Below are 23,324 nucleotides of genomic sequence, written 5' to 3'. Positions count from 1 at the left end.
GATTAGCTCACATGTAAATATCTGAACACCAGAGCAGACCCTGCTTCCTGGTAAAGTTCAGGGTGTTGTATGTTGTTATGATTGCTAGTGTAGCATTACTGCCTGTGTTGAACACAAGAAATTACAGGAAAGGGACTACAGCCTTGGAATGATATATTACCAAATCCTGACTGAGGGAGAATGTAGCTGATAGCTATAACATTTTGGCATGATACTTAGATACGATACAAGGAAGAAAAAATCGACCCCAAGTCTTGGTGAAATGAAATAAGATATCCCCAAAACTGTAACACATGTATAAGGAATCAGTAGAGAGTCCGTATTTAAAATACTGTGAACCCCCATCTGTTTCTTCCTAACCCCTGGCAACTAGTGATTAGCTTATGCCCCGAGACATGAGGATCTAAATCACCACACTTCTTTGCATCCTGTCTGACACCATGGTGGATGGCCTTATTATCCATATAAACAACTAGTCCATTTTTGAATCCAACAAAAGCCTCAACTGTAGCTTGGGGCAATGGATTTTATAGGTTAACTATGTGTTGTGTAAATCTCTTAAAATCCGATTTAAATTACATGTCTTTCAATTTCATTGGGTCCCCTTGTTCTTACATTGCGAGAAAGAAGTGTCCACTTTACCTCCAGTATTCCCTGCAATGTTTGCAGGACCAAACAGTGTCTAAAGTTAGGCTCCTACATCCCCATTTAGGCAGCTAACTAAATGGCCTGGTCTTCAAAGCAGAGAGCATCCAGCAGCTCTCCAGATACAGAAGGGATGGCGAGGGATTAAACAGGCATCTGTTTTTTAAAATCTTGGCCTACACTTCTGTGACTCTAATCCCTCAATGCCAACTGGCAAGGGCGTTACAAGAATATCCTGATTCCGATCTGTACATTCTGGTTCACCAAAGAATGATTTATGTGAGGTCTTAAATGAAAGCCAGGATCACATTGGTCATTGATACCACTGTGAAATATAGGCACAGATACTATGCAAGCAGTTATGTATGTCTACTAAAAACGTTTTTCCCAAAATCTGTATTACGGCACAGTTGACAGACAGGTTTTCTGCCAAACAAAAGATGTTAAGCCAACAAAGTGGAAGCCTCATTTACACACAAAGTCAATGGAGAGGGGAGAGTGAAGTCAACAGGGAGGCAACACACTGGAGAATAAGCTACAGGAGGTTATCCTGACTCTGGGTACAACCACTGAACTTTGGGGGATATAAGGAGAAGGCCAGGAAGACACCCCTTTATCCTTCCCTTAAGAAGTAATCAGGCAGAGCAGTTACGTTCATGGAAACAGGATCACAACCAGGCTTGGTTGAAAATGCTGCAGAAGACGTCTAAGGTGAGATAAATGTCTCTAGACCGAAGGATAGCTTGTTAAGTTTAGTCTCCAGAAATCATGTTATGATTTTGTTTTATATGTAACCTTTTGTTTCTGTTATCCTTTCTCAACATTTCGTGCCTCTTGAACCTTTGCTAATACATTTATTGTTGTTTTCACTGTAAACATATCTCACAGCTGTGAGATTAAGCTAGGTGCTGATCCTGAGTTGAACCGTACAAGCTGGTGTGTACACTCTTCCCTTGGGGACAGTAGACCTGGAATCTCTCTGAGTGTTCAGCAGAGAAGGGGCTGGGTACAGAGGAACACTTCAAAGGGGGTTGGGGACTGGGTCACACCAACTGTTAACTTGCAAGGCAAAGTAAGGGCTGGCATAGCCCAGAGCAGATTGCTTAGGTGGGTAACAGGCTGATAGTGTCAGGGAACTGACACGCAGTTAAGTACAAGCATTTCTGCCACTCACAGAAGGTGGGGGGTAAAAACTTGACTGAGTCATGAGTACCCTGAAAGGCATCACAACTTCTAACATTTCCCCTATTATTAATTATATATTTTTATCACACACACACACACACACACTGTATTACCATAATGCCTAGGACCCCGCCCATGGATGAGGATCCTTTTATTCATCCTCTCCCTTAAATAAACAGTGCCAACCTTTCCGTTCTCTAATTCACTCAGAAATCAACCTATGGTTCTAATCATTTTCATCTCCAGTCTCCTGACCCCTTCTATTTCTGTTCTATGTGGGATTTGCTGAAGCATTTATGTAACTTAGGAGCACAAATCCTATTGACTTAGGCTCTATTTAAAATCCCAATCGGTGTTTTTGGAGACAGAATGACCAGAAATGTGAGAGTGCAAGTGAACAGCACAGTCTTGCACTTCAAAGGGACATCGACAACCTCAAAGTAATATACTGTAGACAAACAGACTTCCTCATGTACGTGCTACTTGCAACCTACATTATTAAAATTTGAACAAACTTTTGAAATTCAATTACTTTAATGATTTATACTGTTTGCTTGCATTTTTTGCAGCTGGGACAAAAACAAATGAAGTAAGTCTGTATTTTAGTTTTTTGTTTTTGTTTTTTTACAAAATCTAACTTTTCAGCCAACTTTGAACGGAAAGCATCCCATTAATGTAAGACATAAATAACCAACAACAGACGCTATGATTTGTGCAGCTCAACACTTGATAGTTTAATCTTAGGTACCTCTACTTAAAAAATACCTATGACATTTCAAAGTGTTTCCCCTTATTCTTGAGACCAATAACAGGTTCAGGCTTGATAAACGTGGACAAAGGGTGCTGATACCAAATCCTTACTCATATGGGTAGTCACTATGAGCATAAATAGTCTGCTGAGCAAATATGGCAGAAATGAGCCCAAAGTGAGTAGGACCTTATTTGGCTTCCATGGGTGATCAATGCTCTGAAAAGCAGAAAGGTTATGCGTGCTCCTCAAAAATGATTTGAAATGATGTGTATAATTCATTTTCACAGCAAGTGATTAAACTGTAGCTTCCCTGAGATGGGAATTCCTGTAGTCAGATACGAGAAGGAACTAAAACAAAATGTGATGTTATTTTCCATTCGTATCTGCCATGGGATATGGTGCGTGTGTTTTTTTCTTCATTTTTTTTACATTTGTAACTGATGCAGTAAGTTATGGCAAGCCCTGGCAAACCCTGGCACTGCATCTGTGGAATAGCTTTTGCTAGATTAACATAGCCAGAATCAGCAGGAAGGCCCAGATGAGAGTTCAAGACCTTACTGCACATAAAAGAAAAAGAGAAACATTAGACTGCCTGCTTTTCGGCGATCCCTCTGGGTGTATTGTGGGGTAATCGGCCCATTCAGCCTTGTTCCCAGAAGATACAGCAGGCTAGCCAGCTGCTCTCAAATAGCTACAATGGTGCCTGCGCTATCTACCCAGTCACTGAAGATGTTTAAATTGGGTAGCAGGCTCCTTGCACTGTGAAGGATTTATTTCAGGTAGAAGGGATGGGTACTTTTGTTGGGGGAAAGGAGGTCAAGGAGCCTGCAAGGGGAAGAGAGAGTGGCCCTAGAAGAGGAGCAAAATAAGCCTTGGATAATTCAGGTAAATGCTGGGCAAGGATCTGGGGCCAGTTCATCACTCCCCTGCACCTGGGGCAGTCACCTATGCCAGTGAAAACTGATTGCCAGGTGGGTGCATGTCATGACCACATCAGAACGGGAGTGCCGTGTCACACTGGTGTCAATGAGGACACAAAGGGTAGGGCAATGGGGAAACACAGCCACAAACAGGATCAAGTCACTAGACAGCGGGATCCTTAAAAGTGCCTGTTGTTATCAGATAATCAATTCCCACTGACTTTCAATGAGAGTAGGACTCCTAACTCTCTTACACAGTCTTGCAAATCTCACCCACTTAATATCCACCACTCTAGGCCACCTTCTTCGGTCATTCAGGCGCAGGATTTGGAATTACTGCACCATTTGCCTGGTTATATCTTATAACATCAGGCCTCTTATTCCCTTTTGTTTCAACAGGAGGTTTTCTGTGATTTGTTCTTAATTATTGTAATTGAAAAGAGCAATTTTGTTAAGCTCATCTAATTTCTGTAAGTAATTAATTGCCCTTAAAATTGCTTACCCTGTTTATTTCCTTCCTTCTAACTTTGCAAAGACGTGCCATAATTATTCAAAACACAGTAAAGTATAACCATGTATCTGATTGTTTCCGCATGATACAGATTCGATAAGGACTTTGGCCACATTTGCATTTTTCAAGCAGGGCTTTGCAGATAAAATACTAAATCTGTGAATTTTTAAAACAATAATCTTGACGAATGGTTTCATAGCAAGACCTTGGGTATTTAATATCTTCCAGGACACTCTCTCAATCAGTAATTATTGATTGGCTTTTATTTTGGAAAGAAGACACCTATCAGTGGAAAGATTAGTGCTTCCTATTGCCATTCAACATTAATGTAGCCATCATGAAAACAATAGCTAAACAAGCAAAAAACCCGATAATCTATTATTAAAAAAACCCCTAAAACTCCGTCCAACAGGAATGGACAAAATATGATGTTGCAATGATGCAAAAAAATATGATGCAAAAATATGATGTTTACCATCTGGACAAAAATGTGCATCAAAATAAATGCAGTCCCAGGTGGTTTTCCATTTCAAAGACATAAAATATTAGCAATTTTCCTTTAAGGTGTTTGCAAACGCTGCACACTATTAAGAATAGAATATGTAGCACATTTGCTTGGTAGGACTCTTGTAAGCACTTAATTTTGTGTATGTGCAGCAGATGAATGTCTTTCTTCTGGTTTTGCATATTAGAAATTTGATCATGCAGGGATGCAGATGTGGGTTGTGTGACAGGAGTACTGACCAATCTATAGGGCTGCTGAGCATGATGCTTTGGTACATAAGATCCAAAAAGGTGTAGTAAACTGACTGCTAAGCTTGTGAGAGCACTGTGCCAACATGCATTAGAAATTATAGGGCCATAAGGAAACGTTATGATCACCCATTCTGACCTCCGGCACAACACAGGCCAGAGACCCTCACCCAGTAACTTCATCCATCTAGCCAAATAGTCTGTGGTTAAACTAAGTGAATAATATCACCCCTGATGTGGGGTAAGTGACATAGGATCTCAGACCCATTTTCAAAAGCACCTAAATCACCTAGGGTACGTCTACATGGCAAAAACCAAGGTGAGTCTCAGAGCCTGAGTCTACAACTTGTGCTTGTGCTATGGCGCTAAAAATAGCGGTTTAGATGTTCCATCTTGGGCTGGAGCTCAAGCTGTGAAACATGCCCCCTCCCCACCCCCCCAGTTCAGACCCCAGGCTCCAGCGCAAGCTGGAACATCTACAGCTACATGGCTACTGAGCCCAAGTCTGTAGATCCAGCCTCTGAGACTCGTTACTGTGGGTGGGTTTGGGTTTTTTTTGCCATGTGGATGTACCCCTAGACACTTGGAAATTTTTCAAGTGAAGCTGGAACTTTCTGTAAAGTTTCCAAGTGACAGAGAATCCCCCATGTCCTTTGGGAAGCTGCTCCACTGGCTATCTGTCCTCACTGTTAAACTTTTACACTTTATTTCCAGTCTGAATTGGTCTAGCTGCAACTTCCAGCCATTGGCTTTTGTTATGTATTTGTTCCTTAGTATGAGATATCTTTTCCCAGTGTAGATTCTCATATGCCTCTATATACTTCGGACGGAAGTACTGGAGGAAGTGAGATTTGAACCTATAGTTTCAAAAAGACTATAATTAGTCCAAACAGGCCAGTTAGACTCTTACATTGTCTGGGAAGGATAGAATTAGAAGCACTGCTGTGTCGTGGCTGGCCCTGCTCTCACTCTTCCTTCTCAATGATGTGCTCGCATAGCCCCTCCTCCTGGTTAGTCGAAGTAAATGGAAATCCTAACCATCACTGTTATTAATACACATTATGATGAATTCATCAGTAGGGCTTTGGGGTACAGGGTAACAGAAATATTCACTTCTACTACTGCAAATAATCATTTGCATTCACTGGCTTGCACATCAACACTTATCCCTGGGTGGTGCCCTGGCTCATCCCCATCGCACCCGCTTCCCGGATATACTCAGGAGGGCTTGGTGTGGGTGCACAAAATCCCCCATTATTTAGCACTGTGCACAGGTCTCGGAATAATGGGCCCGATCCTTAGTGATCATCCTCGCTTCCCCAGTGACAGGAATTGAGGGGTGCCGAATGCCTTGCCGGATTGGGCCTTACAACCAAGCCTTTCGGCTCAGGTGCTGGGCTGAGCAGACTCTGAGCACGAATACGTTTGTACTTTTTCTCCGCAGCCTTCAGCACCCTGTAGGATGAGCCACAGGCGGAAAGTTATACAGCATGATCTCTGCATGTTGATAGGCAACTGTCAGTGCAGAAGTCATGAAGGATTAAAATGTTTCTTTTCTGCAAGATGAGCCCCCATCTGAAGCTGGTACAATATTACTGCCAGAGCCTGCAGCACCACTAACCATTTCCAAGAATTGTGTCTTCAGGTGATCATACAAATTGCTACAGAAATTAACAAAGATTTAATATACAGATATGAAAAGTGATCTCTATTATCTTTGTATTGTCATTTGTTTTCAAAAACACACCTATACTACTGAAAAATTAATCTGGCTTTGGTAAAATGACATTCAACAGAAAAAACATTAAAAAAAATCCTTACCAACATTACTGACCTATTCTCTTATTATTAAAGTGGAAGGAAGCTTAAAAAATTAGAATCTAACTTACTTTTCACTGCCCTGAAAGCAATTTGTTTACTTTATCGCATTTCAATCCGATTGGTATATAAACTGGATCCATCAGTTTCACTTTCTGTTTTGCATGATACTGTGTCTGAGCACAGATTGTATTAAACATTTCTGTAGATTAATATTCATTTTTTCTTTTTAAATTTCATTATTTTTTCTTTTCAATTTCATTTCTATTTATTAAAGGTTTTCTAGGTACTTTTAAAAAACCTAATTTTGGGGCCTGAACTACTCACAACTGTGTCTTTAAATATGGTACATAACGAAAATATGAAAATGCGTTTATACTACCCCTATACCATATATATAATACATCACCGATGAAATGCACCGACTTCAATGGCAGTTACAGGTGCTCAACACATTCCAGGATTTGGGTCACTGTATTTTGGTTGGATCAGTTAATTTCAAAAGAAGTTGTTTCCCATGGCTGTAGTAATATGAACAGATGTGCCATCTACAGACTCATGAGTTAATCATAAGCTGTAGCTGCCTTGGCAATCAATGGAGAACAGGACATGAAAATGGGTAGCATAGTTAGATGGGCACTTTTTCAAAGTGGCTTGTCATTTTTAGTGGCTTCATTTCTGGGTGCCCAAATTTACACACCAGAATGTGATTTTCAGAAGTACAGATTGGTCTATCCCTAATGTTAAAAAATCATAAACCAGACCCAGCAAAAGACATAGGAGTGGCTTTAAAAAAAATCAAGAGATTTTTTAAACAATAAGAAATAGTGATTCTTTTCTTTGCCTCCTATCTTTGAGCCTTTAGGACCCACATTTCCAAGCATATTTTCTGCAAATATAGGAGACTAGAAACTTATTTTTAAATGAACGTTGCAATTCTCACATAAGCACATGACTCCAGAAGCTGGGGCTTTAAGAAAAAGATTAACTATTGCGAGACACTTGATTAAACCACAAGAATTCAACACATCCCAGGAGCTGATAAGAGTGAAAGTTGTAAGGAGCTTCAACTGGAGTTGTGGGTTATCAGCACCTCTGAAAATTAGGCCAGAGTTTTCTAAAATTGGGTGCCAAAAACGAGAGAATATGGGGGCGCAGTTTTCCTTCCCAAGCAATGAGTGCCACAGCTTGGAAAGTTGGCTGCTCTTGGTACCCCCCTATGGAAACAGGCAAACAGCCATTCTCCCTATCCCGCAATCGCATTTTGTGCTGCATTGCTTTATGTGACAGAATCTATTAGCGTGCACTAGGCTACCAGATGTCTCTCTTCAGATGACAATGGTGAGATGAGAAATATGGCTCTTGTTGTGGGACAAATGATTCAAGAGTGTGAAAAATAATTATTGTAGTTGGCTGAGAGAAATTGGTTTCCCTTAAATTAAATTCTGAAAGGACTATTTTTTTGGTCTGTAAAACTTTAGTGCTCGATCCATCCTCAACTCCCGTGGAATTCAATGGGAACTGAGGATGTTCATCATCCCATTGGATGCACTGTTGTATTAATTTAGATGGAATAAATAGGACAAAGGTGTTAACCTAACTCAGTTACTGCTTAACATTAAACAGTGTTAAACAAGGCCTGGGGTTTGGTATATAGAGACTTCAGCCTGCTTAGTACTATGGCAAACATCATTAATGTTTTTTAAAAAATTGTATGAAAGATACAGAAAAGAAGGAAAAACAGTTAAAACATTTGAAATGTAAAGTATTAAATAAGGCTTTCATTTTAACAACTTTTTTGTTTCTTTTCGTTTTAGCTGGAGAGAGTTTTAGAAGGAAAAGCCCTCTGTTTGATCGTCTCTTAGAGGGTATCAAAGGTAGTAACAACTGTCCTTTTGGGGAAGAGAGAAGAAGTTATCTGAGCTGGGATGGAGCTGTGGTTAAAATTCCATTTGATTTGATATTAGGTGGTATTTTGGATTTGGCTGGACTGAGATAGGTGGTGATATTATTCAGGTACCTTTCTTTGGCTTGGTTTGGTTAGGACATTTTTTACAATTAAGATGATGAAGGCCTGAGATCCCAGGAGATGATGTAGGTAGCAGCCATAATGGTGAAGCTTGCTTTACCAATAGCATCCATCTTCTGTTCCCTTTTTTTTAAATTTCATTTCTCCTTCCCTCCAAAAAAGGCTCTTTCTTGAAGGACCCACAAAGGGAATGGTGGGTGGAACAGACTACCCTTCATTATTTTGCCTCCAATTAGGCCTAACATTCAACACGGCAATTTCGATTCCTTAATTTTTTTACAATTATCACAAATTGGCCCAATTATTATAACAGGGCTCACAGTTGTGTGGGATCAGGTCCTCAGGATCTCGATTCAGGGAAGCACCTAAGTGTTGATTTCAATGGGATTTAAGCATATGTTTTCCTGAATTGGGGCCTCAGTAACTAACACCATTCTTTCTCGCTTAGAAAATAGCACAAATGGAATAAATAATGATCCAATGGAACTTGAGTTTGTTAATTCAGTGTTTGTTGTATTGCTAAAGAAAGAGGAATGCTAGAAGGTTGACACAGAGCAAGCAAGCTGCAACAACAATAAAATGTAGGTAAAAGGATTTAATGCTGGGATAAAACTATCTTGAGGTCCCTAATTAATTCTCTCTTTTAAAAAACGGAACTAACCAACAAGTGGAAAGTTTGGGTACCAATAACTAACATAATGGAAAATAAATTCCGAGGAGGATGCTTTTTGTATGTGCCGAGATTTCCTTTGATGGACATTTTCACTGAACACAACTCTCCAGTCCTACTTCTTATTCTTTGTGAAGGCCCACCCTAACTGTGTTTTAAAGGGCCTCCAACTGACTTCAAAGCGAACTTTGAGACGGGTTTTGTATACTATGTCTATAAAATGACAGTGGCACAAAATGCATGGAAAAAGGGAAGGAGAGTTAAAACAAATTGAAAACTCCTGATACACGGCTTCATTTTTTCATGGGTTTGTAACTGCACTTGGCTATAAAGGCATATATTTCACCCTTCCAAAATAGATAAAATAAAACCTCACAGCCACATACTGCACCATGGGAAAATGTCAGTGACAGCAGTTTGGCTAAATGGAATGCTAGCAAATCTAACCACAGATAGAAAGCAGGACAATTAAAAGTGTGGGAGTGGCAGGGGTGGGGGTAAGGGGGAGACAACACACTGAGATTTCAAAGAAAATGTTACCCTGTTTAAAAAATAAAATGCATGACTTATGGGCTCTCGTTTTCTGGAATGATGAAGCATGCTTCAATCCCTCCCCTCCAGCCATTCGGAAGCACATTAAGATTCCTGCATAACTTTAGGTATGGCAGGTGTCCAATATCATTGAGGAATTCTTTCAAACTAATTACAGAATCTGCCTTATATTAATCAAATAATCATTCCATCCCTGGAGCCAATACTTTCATAATAGGATCAGTTTTGGTTACTGTAACGGCCCCAAAATGATGTCATGCATAATTCCCAATGACACTAGACTACAAACAAAGTAATTCAAATGGCAGTAGGATGAGGAAAGCAATCCAAAGGGGAGAACATAAGCACCCTCCTCTTCTAACAGTACTGTGACCAGAATAACCATTATTTAAATATTTCTGATTAAGGAGCATGCCTCTTATCGACCTAATGTAATTGTGTTACAGCCATTGGGGAGGATGGGGGGCGGGGGTTATAGGAAATAACATTCTTTTTCACAAAGAACAGATATTAAACAAATAGGAAAATGTCTGAAAACATGAACAAGCCTTGGCAGGTCACAGTGTTTGCAACGGCCAGCGGAGAAGAGAATGCATCAAGGCCCTAGTGCAGTAAAATACTGACACATGTGGCTAACTCTGCGTGGTTCCATTGAAATCAGTGAGACTACCCCTGTGGTAAAGTACCTTGCTGGATCAGGGCCTAACTGCACAAAGAGATGCGATCCTTTGGTCTATAAGGCATTCTGGATTCATGTGAGTATCAAAAAATACACATGTGTACCAGGCCCCTGAAAATCTGGGCCACATTCTCTCTTGTGCCCAGCATCCAGTGGGCACAATGGGACAACTGCACAGCGACTAACTGTGGCTCCCTGATCCCATGGCTGGCTCTGCACTGGTTCAATCTACTTTAGAGCAGAGTCAGAGCTGTTCTAAAGTGTTCCAGGCAGCAATGCCTCCCTGCCAGGGACCATCTCCCAGCTGGAGATCTCTGGAATGCAATGTTGTTCTATACCATTCTCTCTAATCTCCATGCAAGAGGCTATGGGAGCGTGGCCATGGCATAAGAGGCAGACAGATTGGCTTTTCACCAGCTGGGCACTCCTCATGCTGCCACAATCCCCAGCTTGGAAGATCCATCCATCTACATGTAATACACTCTCCCAGTGAGTTTGGAAGGATAGTGGACAGCACTCATCTATGACGGAGCAGTGTATAACAGCAATACACCATTCCTTTGGTCCCTGAAAGTTAATTTCATTCTCATGCACAAGGTCTATGCACCACTCCAGCCCATTTAAACCCCCAAAATGGGCCCATGGCACAGAGGTGAATTTCGTCCTGACAGAACTAGTCGAGACATTCTCAGCTGGCTTTATCTTTCCTCTGCCTGTTGAGACTTCTTCATACTTTTCAATGGCAGCAATTTTGTGGGTGCAAGTTTATGGCCATGACTATCGAATCTACCCACCGCTCTACCTAATAATTTAGCGATCAGCACCTATAGAACACGTGTTATGGTAGTTCTTACTGGCAACACTGCACATGACTTAAACAACTTAAAGAGTGAGACTGCTGCAGGGAAGAGGGCTAAAACCCATTCCTGGCTAGAATCTCCTGAAGGACAAAGAGATGTGAGACGATTCCAAGATGGAGCCATTTTATTTCTTTATTACATTTCATAATATTCTATTCATTTAAAACCTTCTGAAGCAATCCTAGTTTTCACTGAGACTGAGCCCTAAATATCTGAAAACATAAAGAGGGTTTTTGTTTTGAAACTTACTGAGGAGGGGACGAGAGAGTTAAAACCAGCTTTATCAAAAGACCCCAGTTACAAACTTGTTTGTTATAATTACTTAATACATACATCATGATGGTGCCCAGATGCTCAGCTAGGGCACAGGTTTCAGAGTAACAGCCGTGTTAGTCTGTATTCGCAAAAAGAAAAGGAGTACTTGTGGCACCTTAGAGACTAACCAATTTATTAGAGCATAAGCTTTCGTGAGCTACAGCTCACTTCCTCAGATGCATATCGTGGAAACTGCAGCAGGCTTTATATATACACAGAGAATATGAAACAATACCTATTCCCACCCCACTGTCCTGCTGGTAATAGCTTATCTAAAGTGATTTCCAGCACAAATCCAGGTGAGAAAACCTGGATTTGTGCTGGAAATCACTTTAGATAAGCTATTACCAGCAGGACAGTGGGGTGGGAATAGGTATTGTTTCATATTCTCTGTGTATATATAAAGCCTGCTGCAGTTTCCACGATATGCATCTGAGGAAGTGAGCTGTAGCTCACGAAAGCTTATGCTCTAATAAATTGGTTAGTCTCTAAGCTAGGGCACAGTGTCCTATTGTGCTAGGCATGGTATAAACATAGGGTGAACCCTGGGTCTATGGAAGTCAATGGGAGTTCTGCCATGGACATCAGCAGAGTCAGGATTTCCCACACAGATGTAGACACTGGCCCTGCCCTAAAGTGCTTATGGGTTCTCCATGAAATCATAAATTTTCCCATACAAGATGAAAACTTTTCATTTGGAATTACAAGGCAGATCAAGACTGTCTTAGACCATGGCAAGGCTGCTACCCCTCCATACTAAACTACATGCCTGAAGAGCCAAGACAGAATGCTGGACTTATTTATTATTGGTAGCACGCACTCTGTGCTGGACTCTTTCCCAACACTTAAGGAGCGTGCCCCCTGTTCCAATGAGAACACAGACCAAGGACAAGCAAATGGACAGAGCTCAGGGGAAGGCTTTATACACTGACCTAAAGCTACAAACTAACAGATTATAGATTTATCTTTCTGAAAACTGCTTGTCAAGCTGGAAAAGGTAACATGGGTGAGAATGAGGCGGCTTCTGATCCATCTAAATGTCAAGGTGTTTCCTTGACTCTTTGAGCATAACTCATGGATGCTGAGCGTTAAATGGCTGGACTTTCAGATTCTGCCATGTTAGCCCAATAATAAAGCCACTGTACCTCATGGTTTAAGGCTCAGGATGTTTATTTCTGCAACTCTGCAGAAATCCTTCAGCCATATAGCACCTGGCTCAGATGCTGCCCTTTCAATGGCTCTTCTGTTGGCACAGTAATTCATGGTACCCCAGGGGACATCCCAGGGCTTATCAAGTTGATTCGCTTAAGTGGAGTTATTTGGCTATCCATTTTCTATGTCTCATAATGTATTTCCAACCTTAAAGTGACATAAGCAAGCACCAGATTGCCAAGGTGCTTATTAATTGCCTATTCAAATATTTTACAGCTTTTATTTTTACATCGCCACAGGGATTTGAATATTTTGGAGTTGTCAAGTTGGCTGAGGATTTATGTTGCGAGAACTTTGTCATAGCTTAATGCAGAACAGCAACAGGAAATGAAGTGGGAGAACAAACTTCGATTCAGTTCCCCTAATGCTGTAAAGCTGTCATACAAATATCACAGCCAAGCTCTTCATACAAAAGGCCTTATTTGTTTACAAAAATAAACAAAATAAAAACAATACTCATCAGCGATCTAACATTTTGGAACCACACTAAAGGCTCACAGAGGTCAGCCAAATTTTTTGGCACCTACAAGTTTTTGTTTTCATAGATTTAAGACAAAAAAGGACGATTCTAATTATATTGTTATATAATTCTTATACAATTTAGGCCATAGCATTTCACTTAGTGATTGCGGAATGAAGCACATATCTTGTAGTCGAGCTAGAGCATATCTTTCAGAAAGAAACAAGGAAACTTGATTTAAAGACTTCAAGTGATGGAAAATCTACCACCTCTCTAGATAAGATATTCCAATAGTTAATTACCTCCAGTGCTATAAATCTATATTTATTTCTAGCCTGAATCTAATTTCTAATTCCAGGTAGGTACTTATAGAATGTGATCAAGTAACCTCTTAATCTTTTCTCAGGCAAGTTAAATAGATTGAGTTTCTGTCTTTCACGTATTTTAAAATGAAGAATGTTACTGGTAATGAAGCAACAGGTTTGGAAAGATATCAGTAAGGTGTTTTAAAACATCTTTATTGCTTGTGTTTTCAAAGCATTTTAATTTAGTCAAATCAGGAACAGACATTCATCTGCCAAAGAACCTATAAAATATTTTACAATGACACTGTAATTGACATAACCTGTAACATAAATGCCTGGCATTTTAACAAAGGTACTAGAGATTAGCACAAGTAAAGATAACTCAGTAGATTATTGTTATCTTTGCCTTAATTATTATATTAGTTTATTATTAATTATTATTATTATTTTAATTTAGAAAAGTTCTGAGCTTTCTGGACAGGTGACCTTGAAAAGATTCTTCTCAGACAGCAAGTCTACACAGCTGATATAATATGAGTAGTAAAATTGCTAGTCCCGAGTGTTATTAAATGTATTGTTGATTTAAGATCTGATCCTTAGCTCACTGAAATGAATGGGAAGACTGCCACTGACTTGAGCTTTGGATCATCTACACTCTTAAAGTGGACTGATTGTTCCTAGTACCTAATATAGCCAAGAGTCTGAAATAGTGCTGACGGAAGAGGGGGCATTGTGGTACCTAGCAGCCTGCCACCAGATCAGGAATGGACAGTAATGACACATGGTCAAAGGGGATCACAGCTGAAACACAGAACATAATCATGTTCCCAGGCAGGCGGGGGAGGGAGGAGGGTTGTAACCTGTCACATACCTGAACGGAGTGGCTTTTTCTTACAGTGGCTTTGGCAACACTTGTTGTGGCAGTGAAGTGTCCCAGAACTGAATGGACAGCAGTAAGGGACTGGAAATGGATGTAAAAGATACCACCCGTAAAATCAAACTTTGCAAGCTTCTTTGTCGCGATATCACCTGTACATCCAAGTTCCCCATGCCAGAACACCTCACTTTCCCGGGGCACCATGCACCTTCTGCTTCTGTAAGCAAACAGGAGCCAAAACTGGTGGATCTGGCAGCTCCACAGTCTGCTCCCAACTTCCACCAGTCATTGGGAAATGTCCTGCATTTAGGAGCTCATGAGCAGGGGCTGAAAGGGGGATCTTAGAGAGCTCAGCCATTTCCCTGCACCCACAGCCTCTTCTATGGACAAGTAATTGTTTAGGCTGCCACAGTTTGTCAAAGGAATCTCCCTTTCCAAATAAACTCTTCTCTTATCCCAGAGATTTTCCATCTGCGTTGCAAAGTGGAGGCTGAGAATATGGAAAGAAACAGGCTTTGCTCAAAGAGATCTTTCTAATTGCCCAGGACATCTAAGGAAGCGCCAGCTGTATTAAGAGAAAATGAAATAAACCCAGCAGAGAGACATGTACTGCTGACCCTGAAATGAAAGTTCAGTATGGATAGGTGATCTACAAGAGAGATGGGGCATCATGGGAAAAAACTGAAAGGGAAAAACTACAATAAAAAATACAGTGTGAGGTTGAAGGGATACAAGACCCAACCTATTACTCCCTTGGGGAAGGGAGTTAGTGGAGGGGCAAAAGGGGCAGGGCACGTGGGCTTATTAACTGCACAGAGCCAGACAAAACACAGGGAATCTTAGGTGTAGTCTATGCTACAAAGCTTTGCTGACATAGCTATGTCGGCTAGCAGTGTGAAAAAAATCGCACCCAGTAGCCGCCATAGCTATGCCAGCAAAAGCCCTAGTGTAGGCACAGTTACACCAGAAACAAAATCCTTTTCCTAGAAAGCTGATCTCCTTACACCAGTATAGCTATGCTGGTAAAGCATATGTAGCTCAGACAAGCCCTTAGACTCAACCCCATGGGGCTCAGAGCATCCTAGCAGAATGCCCTCCTCTTCACATGTCAACCTAGGCTCCCCGCTCCCTAGCAGAGATGCCTCATGGCCATGCTGCTTGGTCTATGGTGAAGCACCACTCCGTTCCCCTCCTCTGCGGATTGCATGTTAATGCTTAGAGTCGCTGCTCTGTTGCACCACCTCTGCAGAATTACCGGGAACACCCACATCTCAGGGGTTACACTCAGGGGTCACTGGAGCTTTGTGGGGAAGGATGAGGGGCACTCTGCAAGGCTTTCGCTCCCCTTCTGCAATTTCCAGGGGCTCTCAGCACTGCCCTTCACCATGCCCGCCCCTGCTACAAACAACTGGTCTTTGGAATCGGAAAGCTGGGCTGGGGGTACTGCTGTTGCACGTCAAACCCCTGTCCAGCTTGAGAATTTTCCGGTGAGTTTAAAGGAAAGCACCGTCTGTGAGAGCAGATACAGCTGCAACAACAATAACCTCTTGGAGAAACGTGCTATTCAGTCATTATATAATGAGTTCCCTTCCCGTCCTCTCCCTCCCCCCACCTGTCAAAGAGGGGATGAGAGAGCCCTTTAGTGGAGTCAGATATTGTTCTGTCTTGCTCTCTACACAATGAAGTGCTGATGCCGACCATTTCCTCCCCACAAAGTTCATTAGATGGTCTTATTAATTAGTTGACTCCACATCCTACCACACACTGCCACCTGAAATCTCACTTGCATTTGTAAAGCGTGCAATTAAAGCCATAGGCATTGTCACAGGCAGGCACTGCCGGGCATTAATATTCTATTCAATCAATAGCTAGACAATATGATGCCGTGCCTTGGATGCTCACCAAAGTAAAGGACAATATACGTGCTGTGCAGAGAGCACACAATTTTGATCTTAGGAACTCCAGTGGCGCTCCACTAAAGCCATATGGGTTACTTTACGTTTGGACTGAGGGCAGAATTTGAGCCAATAAATCTACTGCAGAGAAACAAATCAGAAGTAGGCTGTGGCACTCAAAGCAGAGAGAAGTAATAGCAATCCACACTTCCACTCCTTTTCTGCACAGTACTGAAATAATAATTGCCAAATTGTAATTCCATCTGACATTGGCTGCAGTTCCATCTTACTTTAAAGAACCTGGCCGTTGTTCTTTTCAGTGCGGGCACACATAACTGTGCTATGCAAAACTGAATGAAAACGGCCACCACTCGTCTTAAACACACACTAATGCCGGGGCCCTTTACAGACAGGCCTTCATCCTCCTCCACCCGTTCTTGCTCATTATAAACCACTTCTGCAGTCAAAAACAGGATGACATGAGATAAAGACAATGCCTCACCCCTTCTTGTCATTTCTGTCAAGAGGGTTTGTTACAGTATACTCTGTTCAAAGAGTAAGGGAGCTGTAAACAGAGAGAGAACTGGGGGGAAAAGCCACTTACTTGATATTGTCGAGACAGCCGGATTCAGGTTTCAGGATGGCAGTATGATGGAACATTTTATAGAGAGCAATCCCCAGGAAGATTACATTAAGCTGGAATGAAAAAAAAAAAAAGAAAGAAAGAAAGGAAAAGGTTGTGTTACATGGCAGAAGTGGGTGGGGGGGGAGGAAGTGAGTCTTTTCTTTGTAACAGATGAGTTGCTCTGGGAAATTAGTTCTCACTACAGTTTTACAGAGACTAAATCATAGATGATTGCCTAGTATTCTATAAAGGCAAGGCAGCTTGCCGAATGAGAGAACAGCAATACAATAGACACTGGATGAAGCCAGCCCTTACACCAACAGCAGCGTTTCAAGTGATGTTACAGAAAATTAAAAATCTTTGCTGTAACTGCTCTTCTGTGGCTTTGTGGTGCATACTGATGACAAACCATTCCAGGTTTGTTGTTCACCTGCTCCCATGGAAAGGGCCACAAGGCCTGCCTTCATCTGGGGTAGGGGTGAGTATAAATTTTCAAATACAGAGTAACTTGGGAGATGGTGGGCAAGCGACTGTTAGAAAGACACACTGCAATATAATGACCGAGAAAAGGAGCTTGGTCTATGCTGTAAAAGATAGGCTGTGATTCACTAGCTCTATGCTAGAGAGGCTCCCAGTGATTGGAAATGAGTTACCAAAGACCCAGACAAGAGGTGGCAATCACAGAGGGAGAGGCCTTTTATAAATGTATTTAATAAAAATATAGATTAATGGTTCTGTACAGAAACATATAAAATACGCAAGCCACTACATCCTTCAAACGGCACGATCCCCTGATTTGCACACAACTGGGCTGTTTTTGTGTGTGACATATGATAGTCACTACAGATTTAGCAAGTGGCACAGGCCTCAACCTGGACGGCTAATGAAACACTCTGGATTGAAATAAAAACCAACTACAACATCTGCATTGAAATGAGTATGCTCATTCCTTGCTGTGTTGGCTGAACTATTTCATATTTAAAACAAAGCATGATTTATATAAGCCATATTGTAGTGATTTCAGTATGGGCAAACTCCAGCTGTCTCTAAAGTTTGGTTCTTTACCTTGTTGCTATGTTATCTGATATGGTGACAAAGCGTGTTAACTGTGAAATTACACTTATTTTGTTTTAACTTCTAAAGCGAGAGAAAAAAATCTTTTCCGTTTTTGACTTTGCTCCTATTTCAGATTTCCCTTTGTGCATAAACGATGTACTGCTTCATCCTGGAATTCAAAGGGATGAGCATACAGTGGTGTCAAAATAGAGACCAGCGCTTCTAAACGTCTGATAACATCAAACAAGCTTTGCAAGAGACTATTCTGAGCAAGTGTCCACAGCACAAACTCATACTGAAACATACTTTCCTTTCCCCAACAGGTTTTGATCAAGTATTTCAGAATGCACTCTCTTATAATGAGTGTCTAATTGCTTGTGTTAGGTGGGGCCAGATAAGAACATGCTTTTCCCAAATTAATCTATGTAAATTCAAGATACAGAGTGAAAGTTTTATTTCTTGACCTGGGAGATGGAGTAGTTAATTAGGAGTTCTTACCATAATTATCAAGGTCGCTGGTCCTATAAAGCTCCAAATGAAGTAGGTGTCAAGTCTGAGCCAACATCTGTAATGAAACACAAGGGATAGAAGGCATTCAAGGACTGAGCGCAGGACATACATCAAGATTGAGCGAGTGACAGAGAAGAATGTGAGCTGCAAAACATTCCACTGGGAGACAGGAAATATTACATTGCTTGTTCATTTAAATGCTGAATTATGTGCCCAATTTCTGACAGTGCTATTGATGGAGGAAGATAATTACTTCTGGAGGAAGCAGGGGGGAAAAAGGCACAGGGCCTAGTTGCTAAGGCCTTTCGCATCTGTCATAGAAAACCTTATATTAAAAAAAGAGTGGGGGGGTCAGGAGGAACTATGAGCAGCCATTAAATCTCTGCTCTTCTCTCCAATTATAATGCAACACAACCTGCCAGTCAACTGTCAAGCGAGCTGACATTTTTCTGTCAAGAAGATCTGAGCAAATTTGGTGCAAAAAGGAAATAAATTTTGGTACTGGAGAACTGAAGATTAGATTAATTAGATTCAGCAGCCTCACTTTAGAGGTTTTACTGCCCTGAACCTCCCGAGTACCTTGTTGCCCCCAGTGTTTCTAAGGTTGCAAATGATCTTCAGTATCACATAAAGCTGATTCATGACCTAAAACTAAATTATTAATCACTTAATTTCAGCTGCACTTAATACTTCCCCAATTTTTAAGGCCCCTGGGAAATTATATTTCCATTCCTAGTTCATTCAGGATGACAGGAAGATAAAATGGAAGTGACTAGTCACAAGACAGATGAATATAAATTCTGAGGAAGCTACATATGATGTTTAAAATAATGTCTTGTCGTGTTTGTCATGTTACTCATTAAAGATGTGTTTATAAGGGAAAAACTACTAAATTGTAAAAAAATACTTTTACCCTTGAAATTACGTGGATTTCCTAACTAAATAAAGTGACTAGAATTGTGCATATCAGTTTACCCTGAGAGTATATAGCATAAGACAGCAGTTCTGATCCTTGGGTCTGGGTTGGGTCCTAGCCAACTCAGCTGAATTCCACAAGGAATCCAAGAAACGTAGGGCTGCAAGGAACCTCAGGAAGTCATTTTGTCCATCATCTTGCACTGAGGCAGGGCAAAGTAAACCTAGAAAATATCTCTCAGGTGTTTGTCTAACCTGCTCTTAAAATCCTGTTCCACAACTTCGCTTGGCAACCTTTTCCTATACTTTGTTAGTTTCTATAGTTAGCAAGTTTTTTCTTTTATCTAGCCTAAACCTCCCTTCTGCAGATTAAGCCGATGAGCACAGGGGTCTGTGCTAGCAGATCCAGAGAAGGGGTCAAAGCCTGGAATTGAAATGCTACGGTGAAAACAACCCGTCTCTTTGTACACTGAAGAATTTCAGGATTCGCAAAATCAAAAATTAAACCATCAAACTGCAAAATTGTAGAAACAAGGCTTTTGTTCCCAACTTTACCAACCTAGGGCTCATCTATGCTGCTGGCTTCTTTCAGCAGCATGCGGGGTACAAATAGCAGCGCAGACTGCGAGGCACAGCTTAGGTGAGTAAAGACACTCCTGAAGAGGGAGGGTATGTCCCAGAGTACATACTTTATATGGCTCTCTACTCACCCAAGCAGTGCCTCCCTTTCCACACCACTATTCTTGGCAGTGGAGTGTCCTGCTGCCTTTGCTCTGTGGAGCCTTTCCCATCTGCTGGACAAGACTCTGGCACAGGGAAAGAGTCTGGCAGTAGGGAAAGACTCCACCAGCTCCCTGCTGCAGGGAAAGACTCTGGAAGCAGGGAAAGGCTCCGGCAGCCGTCAGATGCTGAAGCCTCTTTCCACGGCTTCCCCCCTGCCACAGCCTTTCATTGGCAGGTGTAGCTACACGACGCAACATGGACGCAGGCCACTTGTCACTGCGGCATGTAGCTACACATACCCTACATACTGCCACCAGCAGTGTGTCGTGCAGACGTAGCCTTAGGGTCTGAATGGCTATAAAAATCTAAACTGGTTATACACCAATATAATGATATTTGCACGGAGCCAAAACAGAAACCGGAGTGCGGAGAGATTAAAAAATATCTGCTACTTAGGATCTAACTCCTGAATTGGAACTGAAGCCGTGCATCAACATCCTAACGTGAGAGACATGCTGAAAAGGGTTTCTTAATGTCAAGACAGGAGTTCTGGATTTCTGCCGCCTTGGTGGACGCTAAAACTGCTTTAGATGTGTCTGGCAGTAGCTAAGCACAATGAGTGATTTCCAACTCTTTCTGTTTTAAAATGTCTTATTACTTGTATTGCAGCAGCTTCCAGAGGCTCTCGCTGAGATCAGGCCCCACCGTGCTAGGTGCTGTATAAACACACAGTCAGACCCAGCTCTGAAGACCTTACAGTAGAAATTGACTAGACAGACAAAGGAAGTATTATTACCCATATTTTACAGATGGAGAACTGAGGCAAAAAGACACAAAACGATTTGCACAAGGTCTCAGAGCAGGTGTGTTGGCAGAGGCAGGAACTGAACTCATGAATCATTGTCTGGTATCTTAACCTCAGGAGCATCCTTCCTTTCAAAGCATGTTTCCCTGGGGTGGGGCAGTGGGAGAGGGAGCAATAGCAAACCTATACAAAAAGTCCTGGGTGCTGATGAAGACCTTGATGAGGTTTTGGATCTTGAACTGTTCCATCCAGTCAGGCTACAATGTATGGCCCCACTGAAGGCGAAGGAGTTAAGCCAGCCAAAGATCTGGCCTTTTGGTCATTTTACTTGATAATTTTTTGGTTGACAGGTAATTATTTGGGGAAGCGTAGAATAACACCGAGACTCTAAATTCACTCAGGAACACGGGATCTGCCAAACCCATCACTGTACCTTATAACAATATTGTCCGTTAAGGATAGGGCATTTTTTGTGATTTTAAAATAAAAATTCTCCAAGTATTTCAAACTGTATCATACATTTAACAGGGAAACCATCTGCCAGCAGGCAAAATGACCACATCTCACTGTCTGCAAATCCTGCTCAGCAGGTTGAGGGAGCATGGTACATTTACAACTGCAAAGCAAATTGTTCCTCCTTGAGTACTTAGGGTTTTTACTAGCTCTTGGCGAGCAGGGTGGCAAAACTCCCCTTTTTTAGCTTAATAGCCATATGGCCACAGCTGCTGGTGCTGTTTTTGGCCACAGACTCTCTCATCATAGGTCTCTGACCCATACACTGTTCCTCAAGGCCAGCATTGTGCCCTTCCCATCCACTGGCAGCCCCGCAAATCATGCGTCTTGCCTGCTTATCTGCCTCACTTGTAAAACTGTGATGCAGTCCCGGAGCCTGATTCTCCACTGGTGTAAATTAGCACAGCTCCATTGACTTAAATGGACTGTGACTAATAATGGATCGTGAACAGTGAGGGGCATGAAGATGGCTGATTCCCACAGCTGATTAGAACCCGAAGGAATGTTTGAGAGTGGTGTTTTGCTGTATGCGCTGAGCTCTAGTTATCAGCACTACCATCACGAAATGAAAACAGGGCCTTCAACTGAATTCTGCAGAATCCAGAAAAGCATGTTGATGAACCATGCATTTCTCCTTCTCTGCTAGACGGCTACACCTGTTTACCTTTCCCACTCTGTCTTACATTACAGGGAAAAACACAACACTGCAAAAGGAGGAAAAGGGTAACTGAACTCAACGGAAGAACAAAGTGAGTGACTTCTTTTGTGAGCAGCCAAGTCATTAGTGGCTCAGACACTCAATGGGGAGTGTGCAGTTTTGAGCTCTTTAGAAAATCTGGCCCATAGATTCCAGAGCACAAATCTTGGTCATGGGGTGGATTCTGTGGCAAATTCTGTGGCTGTGGAATGGCCAAGATCCAAGTGTATTATTTTTTATTATTTGCATTTTGATAACACCTAGCCAAACCATGGCCCCATTGTGCTAGACATATACAAACACAGAGTAGGAGATAGCGCCCACCCTGACATGCTTACACTCCTCACAGACAAGACTGGAGCACGGACTGTCAAGATTAGCAAAGGTTCTTTTTGCATGCAAACCTTAAAGGTTGCATTGCAATTTTGCAGTTGTTCTAATGGAAAGGTCTCTTTCTAAGAAACCAAGTACCGCTCTTTTGAATGACAGATGGAACTCTGCAGTAATATGTCTAATCCATAAGGGGGTAAAAAGTCAGTCTTTTTGTGGTCAATTTATAATGATGTAACTATGAACCCATTTAGTCAGACCTCATTAAAAATGCAAATTAAGAACAAAACATCAAAACTTGGGCATCCTGCCAATTCATTCACAGAGATGTAAATCGCTAATCAGACAAGTACCACACTGAGCTTTTCTTTCCTTAAAAACAAAAGCACAAACCCAATGAGCTGAATAAATGAACTCCTTGAAAGAAGGAAGCAATCAGGCAACTCAGCTCCAAAAGTTGCTAATCTCAGGCTGCGGAACTACTTCTGACCATAGCACACAGCTGCAATCTGAACGCTGACTTGTAATATTGCAAGTTTACATTCCAACAGCCATTAAACAAACGAGATGCTTCTGCTTTTAGCACATGCATATCATATGATCTGACATTCCACGGATGCTGCGTGCACCATACATTTTACAAACAATAAAACCATTCCCTTCTTCTCCAAAGAGATGAACAGACACGTTCAGTGCTGTGCTATTAAGGTGGT

At 41.6% G+C, this 23,324-nt stretch overlaps 1 protein-coding gene across 30 annotated transcripts in view; it reads right to left on the bottom strand.

Moving 5' to 3' along the window:
• The window catches only part of ADGRL3 (adhesion G protein-coupled receptor L3), an 821,427-nt gene that overhangs the window by 89,464 nt on the left and 708,639 nt on the right, over nt 1–23,324 (bottom strand). For all 30 annotated transcript variants that reach the window (XM_073340228.2, XM_073340229.2, XM_073340198.2 and 27 more), the window contains 2 exons: nt 18,617–18,683; nt 17,042–17,133 (listed from right to left, as the gene is read on the bottom strand). In XM_073340228.2, the coding sequence (XP_073196329.1) occupies nt 17,042–17,133; nt 18,617–18,683 (159 nt within the window). The remainder of the gene's footprint in view (nt 1–17,041; nt 17,134–18,616; nt 18,684–23,324) is intronic.

Source organism: Lepidochelys kempii, chromosome 4 (genome assembly GCF_965140285.1).
Source record: "Lepidochelys kempii isolate rLepKem1 chromosome 4, rLepKem1.hap1, whole genome shotgun sequence".
NCBI lineage: Eukaryota > Metazoa > Chordata > Testudines > Cheloniidae > Lepidochelys > Lepidochelys kempii.
The sequence above is the reverse complement of the archived record's forward strand: the minus strand, read 5'-3'. Positions and strand labels throughout refer to the sequence as shown.